General features: G+C 42.2%; 1 protein-coding gene across 11 annotated transcripts in view; it reads left to right on the top strand.

Annotated features, from left to right (window-relative positions):
* The first annotated feature begins 4 nt into the window (after positions 1-4).
* The window catches only part of HELQ (helicase, POLQ like), a 51380-nt gene continuing 42937 nt past the window's right edge, over positions 5-8447 (top strand). For 8 of the 11 annotated variants that reach the window (XR_012516871.1, XM_010334756.3, XM_010334754.3 and 5 more), the window contains exons 1-3: positions 5-590; positions 2640-3354; positions 7967-8145. Coding sequence is in view for 9 of the 11 variants with exons in the window: in XM_010334754.3 (XP_010333056.2) it covers positions 300-590; positions 2640-3354; positions 7967-8145 (1185 nt within the window). In the remaining 2 variants the exon portion in view is untranslated. The remainder of the gene's footprint in view (positions 591-2639; positions 3355-7966; positions 8146-8447) is intronic. The other 3 variants (XM_010334752.2, XM_074396380.1, XM_074396381.1) reach the window with 3 other exon arrangements.

The raw sequence follows: 8447 nt of genomic DNA, 5'->3' as shown, positions 1-8447 counted from the left end.
AAGGTTCCGCGGGAGAAGGCTGAGGACCCACGAGAATTGGTGAGGTTTTCAATACGCATGCGCAGCACCCTTGGGTTCAATGGCCCTCGCTTCGCGGCGGGTCACATGATGCTTATGATTGGACAAGGAGCGGGCAGACGTTTATGCTTGCTTCCGGTCCGCGAGCCCAGAGAACTAACTTGGGGGCTTTTCCCAAGGTGGATGAAGAGGCGAGCGCCCTCCTCCCCGTCTCCCTTCCATTCGGGTTTAGCGTCTGGGTCACTGACAATGACTTCTGAATAGGGCCCTGGGCCCTTGCCATGGATGACGGTGGTTCCCGCATCCGCCGGCGGGTGTCTCTCCCCAAAAGGAAACGTCCAAGCCTGGGGCGCATTTTTGTCGCTCCCACCGCGGCGGAGCTCGAGCGCGGAGATGAGAAGGAGGAGGAAATGGTGGCTGAGAACAGGCGGCGGAAGACTGCGGGCTTAATACCGGTCGAGGTACAACCCCGTCTACTATCAGATTCCCCCGATTGTCTTGTCCTTGGAGGTGGTGATACAAAACCGGACCTCCTACGTCGCATGCCCACTGACGGAGGGGTGGGGTATCAGGTACTGAGGGCTTGGAACTTGAAACTGCAAACGTTTGGCGTCCTTCCCAGATGCAGAGTTGACCAGTTTTATCGTCGCCTTAGTTTACTTCTCTCGTCTTCGTTACCGCTGTTAATCGGCACTTAGGAGTTATTGATTGCCTTGTTATCTACATTTCTGTATAAATATGAAATGTAAACCCCTAGACATAAAAGTTGTACACACAGAAAATAAATGGCATGACTGAGACGCAAATCTAGGCTTCCAAATAACAGCAGCTCCTACTGTACAAATAAAATCTGCTGTTTATTGTAGACCCGTTATGTTAAACTAGTTAGATTATCTAGATTTTACGACAGTAATCAGGCCCTGAATAGTTGAGATACTACAGTTCTTACTCCATTTTACTATAATCACTTTACTATATTGCTGCCTCGCAAGTTTACGTCTCTTCTGTGTAGTGGACCACCCCAAGTCAGTGTTCAGATTCTCAGTCTCAATTCCAAATTCCTAAGAACTCCTTCGAGTGTCTACTGGCACAGCCATGATTCTGTTACAGGCCAGTCTCTGTATATTGGAGTCTGAGAGGGCAGAGCTGCAGGTATCAGAACCATCGAATGCGCTTACATTTCATATACATCTACCAGTCTTCCTGCTGTTTTAGTACACGTTTAAGAATTAGAATCTGGGCCGGGCGCGGTGGCTCAGCCTGTAATCCCAGCACTTTGGGAGGCCGAGGCGGGTGGATCACGAGGTCGAGAGATCCAGACCATCCCGGTCAACACGGTGAAACCCCGTCTCTACTAAAAATACAAAAAAATTAGCTGGGCATGGTGGCACGTGCCTGTAATCCCAGCTACTCAGGAGGCTGAGGCAGGAGAATTGCCTGAACCCAGGAGGCGGAGGTTGCAGTGAGCCGAGATCGCGCCATTGCACTCCAGCCTGGGGTAACAAGAGCGAAACTCCGTCTCAAAAAAAAAAAAAAAAAAAAAAAAAAAAAGAATTAGAATCTGGCCGGGCGCCGTGGCTCACGCCTGTAATCCCAGCACTTTGGGATCCCAAAGGCCGAGGCGGGTGGATCACGAGGTCAAGGGATCGAGGCCATCCTTGCCAACACGGTGAAACCCCGCCTCTACTAAAAATATAAAAATTGGCCGGGCGTTTGGCAGGCGCGTGTAGTCCCAGCTACCTGGGAGGCTGAGGCGGAAGAATCGCTTGAACCCGGGAGGCAGAGGTTGCAGTGAGCCGAGACTGTGCCACTGTGCTCCAGCCTGGCGACAGAGCAAGACTGTGTGTCAAAAAAAAGAAAAAAAGAATTAGAATCTGGCCGAGTGCAGTGGCTCATGTGTATAATCCCAGTACTTTAGGAGGCCGAGATGGGAGGATCACTTAAACCCAGAAGTTTGAGTTAAAAACCAGCCTAGGCAACAGAGACCTAGTCTCTACCACAAACAAAAAAAAAAAAAAAATTTTTAATTAGCCAGGTGTGGTAGCCTGCACCTTAGTCCTAGCTACTTGGGAGGCTGAGGCAGGAGAATCGTTTGAGCCCAGGATGTTAAGGCTGCAGTGAGCTGTGATCATGCAGTGGCTGGAGCCACTGCACTCCAGCCTGAGTGACAGAGCAAGACCCTGTTCAGAATCCCAGTATCATCACAACACATAAACTTGCTGTTTAGGCGAGTAATTTAACCTCTCTGGGCGTCCATTTTTTCAGCTGTAAATTGGTGATGATATCTATTTACATACAGATGTATGATCCATATGTGACCACATAATTATATTCTTAGTGCAGCCCTAGCCTGAAGTTTTATTCCTTTTTTTTTTTTTAAGACAGAGTCTTGCTCTGTCGCCCAGGCCAGGCTGAAGTGCAGTGGCACAATCAGGGCTCACTGCAACCTGTAACTCCCAGGTTCAGGCAATTCTTATGCCTCAGCGTCCCAAGTACGGGAGGCTACTGCAGCCAGCTCATTTTTGTATTTTCAGTAGAGACCGGGTTTCATCATGTTGCCCAGGCTGGTGAAGATTTTAATGAAGCTGAAATTACCGCAAGTGTTTTTGTTCTCCTTGCAGCATAATGACAGTGAAGAGGACATGTTTGGTGACTATGATAGCTTTACTGAAAATTCCTTTATAGCTGAAGCTGACGACTTGGAGCAAAAATATATGCAACTTCCTGAACATCAGAAACATGCTACAGACTTTGCCACTGAAAATCTTTGCTCAGAAAGTATCAAAAACAAACTCAGCGTTACTCCCATAGGCAACCTTACTGAATTACAAACTGATAAGCACACAGAGAACCAGAATGGGTATGAAGATGTCACTGATGAACCTGGAGCTGATCTTTTGTATGAGGTACCCTCCTCACAGGCTATGTACTTTGAAAATTTGCAGAACGCTTCAAATGATTTTGGTGATCAGTTTATGAAAGAAAGGGATGGGAGGTCATCCTCTCACAACACTGTGAATGAGGAATTGCCCCATAATTGCATAGAGCAACCCCAGCAAAATGATGAGTCCTCTTCCAAAGTCAGAACTAGTTCAGATATAAATAGGAGAACAAGTATTAAAGATCATCTAAAAAGTACCATGACTGGAAATGCCAAGGCCCAGACACCAGTATTCTCTAGAAGTAAACAGCTCAAAGAGACTCTCCTATCCGAAGAAATTAATGTTGCTAAGAAAACGATTGAGTCGTCATCAAATGACCTTGGTCCTTTTTATTCATTACCCAGCAAAGTGAGAGACCTTTATGTCCAGCTCAAAGGAATTGAAAAATTATATGGTAATGCTTTTTGCTGGAATAAAAAAATTTTTTTTCCTATTGTTACCATAATATTAGTGCAAGTCAATAGAAGCAGATGCTTTCATGGTCCGTACTATTTCTAAAAACAAATTATCAGTGGTCTCTCAACCCCTTCTATCCCTATCATGCTGTTACTGAACCTCTATCCTTTCCTTCACAGTTACACTTATCAAACCAGTTATCCTTTCTGTTTCCTCACCTCACATAATTCCTCTAATTCCTCATCTATAAGAAAGGAATTGACAGGCGTAGTTGCTCACACTTGTAATCCCAGCACTTTGTGAGGCCAAGGCAGGTAGATCACCTGAGGTCAGGAGTTCAAGACCAGCCTGACCAATATGGAGAAATCCTGTCTTTAAAAATAAATAAATAAATAAATAAGAAAAAAAAAAGGAACCGTAAGTTGTTTTACAAGTTAGATTCTGGTTCAAGGACATGCCAAATTACATGTTGGTAACAATTGTCAATAATTATATTAGCCGGGCGCGGTGGCTCAAGCCTGTAATCCCAGCACTTTGGGAGGCTGAGGCGGGTGGATCACGAGGTCAAGAGATCGAGACCATCCTGGTCAACATGGTGAAACCCCGTCTCTACAAAAGATACAAAAAATTAGCTGGGCATGGTGGCGCGTGCCTGTAATCCCAGCTACTCAGGAGGCTGAGGCAGGAGAATTGCTTGAACCCAGAAGGCGGAGGTTGTGGTGAGCCGAGATCGCGCCATTGCACTCCAGCCTGGGTAACAAGAGTGAAACTCCGTCTCAAAAAAAAATAAAAAAAAATAAATAATTATATTGGTAGATTCTAAGTAAGAACTTCAGTAAATTACCCCACTCTAATTCTGGGTTCATCTGATGACTAAGGTGTCTAAACCCAGTGATACTTTCAATGTTTACCTTACCTGACTTCCCAATAACTTACCTGATGCTGTTGACTACACCCTTCTTGAAATTCTTGTTTCTGTACCTCCTTACAACCACTCCTGTTTTTTTACTCTGTCTAGTAGATCCTCAGTTTTCTTAGCTGATATTTCCTTGACTGGCTCTGTCTTCTCTACCAAAACTTAGTTGTTGCAGTATGTCTTCACACACATGTTTTGAGTAAAAGAAGTCAGTATTAGTAATACTGTTGATTAAAACTAAGCATCTTTTTTTTTCTTTTTCTCCCTCTAACCTCCCACCAGCAGCCACAGCCACCTCTCCCCACAGGTGCATCCCCGCCACCACCCAGATGCTCGGCCTTGTGCTGCGACTCCCAAAACTAGACATCTGCAGTTAAAAGTCAAGGATGTCCAATCTTTTGGCTTCCTTGGGCCACATTGGAAGAAGTATTGTCTTGAACCACAATAAAATACACTAACACTAATGATAGCTGATGAGCTAAGAAAAAAAAATTGCAAAAAAAAAACACAAAAATCTCATAATGTTTTAAGAAAGTTTACAAATTTGTGTTGGGCTACATTCAAAGCCATTCTGGGCCTCATGAGGGCCATGGGTTGGACAAGCTTAAGTACAAAGAAACAGTAATATTAAGGTATCTTGTAATGTTTTTCAAAAATCCAGGGTCCTTGCATATATTTCGGATACGTTTCATTTTAGGCAAAGAAGGGACAGTTGCTGCCATACTGGAAGGTCAGCCCATCAACCTTCTACTTCATAACTTTTCTGGAACTCCTGTTAGACTCTTACAAGTGATATGAAAAATTGGGTTCTTAGGGAGAAGACAATCAGGTTGGAGAAGTAGAACTACAGGAAACAAAGCCTAATAAAAGACTCTACAAGAATCTAAATTGTGAAGTTCATGGTTTAAGAGCTAATGGTGTGCACTACCCTGGAAGTAGATGTTAACTTACTTCCTCTGCTCTTCTCCTAGCACCTTGCATTTTGTTTATTCTGCCAGAATGAATACCCTGATAATAGGGCTCTGTATAACTCATCTTTTTCTTAACTAGCACTGTGCCTGGTACACTCTGATAGGTTCTCAACTGCTGGGGGTTGTCACTTAAAAATGCAACTTTAGCACTCTGGCCTTAGTTCCTCATCTGTAAAAAAGGGTACTTTCTTTGCAAGTTAGATTCTGTGTCAAGGACATGCCAAATTAGATGTTAGTAATGATTGTCAGTAATTATATTGGTAGTTTCTAAGTAAGAACTTCACTAAAGAACAACTTTTTAAATCTTTTTACCTCGAAATCTGGCTTAATAACATGACTAAATTAAAGCATAAATACATCTGATACTTTTTATGAAACTAAAACAGTGGTTCTCAAGTGTGGTTCCTGGACTGCAGCATCAACATCACCTGGAAATTTGTTAAAGCATATGTTCTCAGACACTTCCCCAGACCTGCTGTATCAGAACCTCTAGAAGTATAACCTGGCAATCTGTGATCACAGCTCACTACAGCATCAACCTCCCAGGATCAAGCAATCCTCCCACCTCAGCCTCCCAAGTCATGGGGACTAATAGGCATGTGCCACCATACCCAGCTAATTTTTTAATATTTTGTAGAGATGATCTCATTTGGTTACCTATGCTGGTTCTGAACTCCTGAGCTGAAGCAGTCCTCCTGCCTCAGCCTCCCAAAGGGTTGAAATTAGAGACATGAGCCATTGCACTTGGCTAATTTTTGTTTTTGATGTGAAGATGATATAAATATTTTCTCATGTTATACTTAAAAATCTGAATTGGATAAAATGTGGCTATAGTTAAGTTAAATTTTGGCATAAACATCTAATTTGATAATTTGATTGACACCAATCTGAAGTATTTTTGAATATTCAATATTTAAGTATTTTTGAAGTATTTTTAAAGAAAAAATACAGTCACTTGTAATATTTGGGAATCACCCTAAAGCACAATAAGTTAAAGTTACTTGTAACTGTGATTCAGATATAACCTTTTATTTTTTTAATAGACATGGGTTCATATTGAAATTCTGGGCTCAAGTGATCCTCCTGCCTCAGGCTGCCAAAGTGCTGGGATTATAGACATGACCCACCACTCCAGGCCAATGATCTACTTTTTTTTTTTTTTTTTTTTTTTGAGATGGAGTTTCGCTCTTGTTATCCAGGCTGGAGTGCAATGGCGCGATCTCGACTCACCGCAACCTCCGCCTCCTGGGTTCAGGCAATTCTCCTGCCTCAGCCTCCTGAGTAGCTGGGATTACAGGCATGTGCCACCATGCCCAGCTAATTTTTTGTATTTTTAGTAGAGACGGGGTTTCACCATGTTGACCAGGATGGTCTCGATCTCTTGACCTTGTGATCCACCTGCCTCGGCCTCCCAAAGTGCTGGGATTACAGGCGTGAGCCACCGCGCCCAGCCATGATCTACTTTTTTAACTTAACTGTATATTGAACATACATAGATCCATCTACTCTTCATTTTTAAACTGTAGAGAATCACATTGGGTGATTGTACAATAATTCATTCAGCCTTTACCCCCGCCTCCATGGCACTTTGTACCCACAAACAATGCTGTGTGAACATCCTGCAAATAATCTTTATATGCTTTGGCTTCCGTTCTGTAGACGTAGAATCCCAGAAGTAATACTACCACATCAAAGGCAATGTGCAGTTCTAGTTTTGATGATACTAGATTACTTTCCACAAAGATTCTATCAGTTTATCTTCTCACAACCATACATGAGAATGGCTTTTTCCCCCCACGTTAGTCAGTTCCGGATTTTACATGTGTAAGGTTTTTTGTTTTTGTTTTTTTTTTTTTTTGGTGGTTATTTCTTTTTTATTTTAAAAATTTATTTTGCCAACCCAGTAGAGAACAGTTGAGCATCTCCTCATGTATTTATTGGCCATTTGCATTTCTTGCTATGAAATGTCTTATATTTTTTTGCTCAGTTTTCTAGTGATAAAACACTAAAGCACATTTTTAAAGACTTTTGATGATTTTCATTGTCAAATTATCCTACAGAGTAATTAATACTAGTTTTCACAGAACATCTTGGATCTGGTCTGTTTTCATGAATCCCTCCTTGCTAAATTGTGGGAATCCTAGTCATGCCGGTTAATGATCCTAGTCTTGTAGTTTAAGCAGTCTGAACATTTAAAGTGGTTTTTGAGCCATTCAGAGTTCAGGTCTCCATGAGAGCTAAAGTTTTTAATGGTTTGTGTAAAACCTAATAGATTTTGTTTCTCTCCTCCCCCTACTTCTCTCTGAGATGGCTTTTGGCTGAATGAGGAAGGGAAGCTTACATAATCTCCTTGCAGAACATAAGAGGAAAACATTAGAATACACACAGATCCTTGTACTGTCCCTTTGCTCTTCTGGTATCCCAGATGACACTCCCGTCCAGCAGGCTGCTACCTGCCTTGCTGTAATATTGGACCCAAGTCTGCAGCTGGTGAATAAATGGGCTGGTTTTCGAAACATCTTGCTGCCTAGGCCTGAACTAGGCCCTCACTGGCTGTATTACTTGCACATTTGGTATTTTTGCCATGTAACATTGGTTATAATTACACTTATCCTTATGAGAAGACTGTTCCACAAAAAGTGATTTGCTTTTCTTAGAAAACTTTTGAGATTCAAAGTTTGGAAGGGGAAAATAATGCCTTCTTTTTTTTTTTAATTCCACAGAATGGCAACATACTTGTTTAACATTGAAGTCTGTGCAAGAAAGAAAAAATTTAATCTATTCCTTGCCAACAAGTGGTGGGAAAACCCTTGTGGCTGAGATTTTAATGCTACAAGAACTGCTTTGCTCTCGGAAAGATGTTTTAATGATTCTTCCATATGTGGCAATTGTCCAAGAAAAGGTGTGTATGTGTTTTAAAATATATTATTTGCTTATACTTTGACATTAAGATCTGAAAATTAGCATAAATGTAATAACTGAATTGTCGAGAAGTACCTCTTTTTTTTTTTTTTTTTTAAGATAGTCTTGCTGTCACCCAGGCTGGAGTGCAGTGGCATGATCTTGGCTCACTTCAACTTCCACCTCCCGAGTTCAAGCAATTCTCCTGCCTCAGCCTCCTGAGTAGCTGGGATTACAGGCGCGTACCACCATGCCCAGCTAATTTTTGTATTTTTAGTACAGACAGGGTTTCACCATGTTGGC

The sequence above is a fragment of the Saimiri boliviensis genome, chromosome 3 (genome assembly GCF_048565385.1).
Source record: "Saimiri boliviensis isolate mSaiBol1 chromosome 3, mSaiBol1.pri, whole genome shotgun sequence".
Classification (NCBI taxonomy): Eukaryota; Metazoa; Chordata; class Mammalia; order Primates; family Cebidae; genus Saimiri; species Saimiri boliviensis.
Note: the sequence above shows the minus strand (reverse complement) of the source record. Positions and strands in the feature narration are given on the sequence as shown.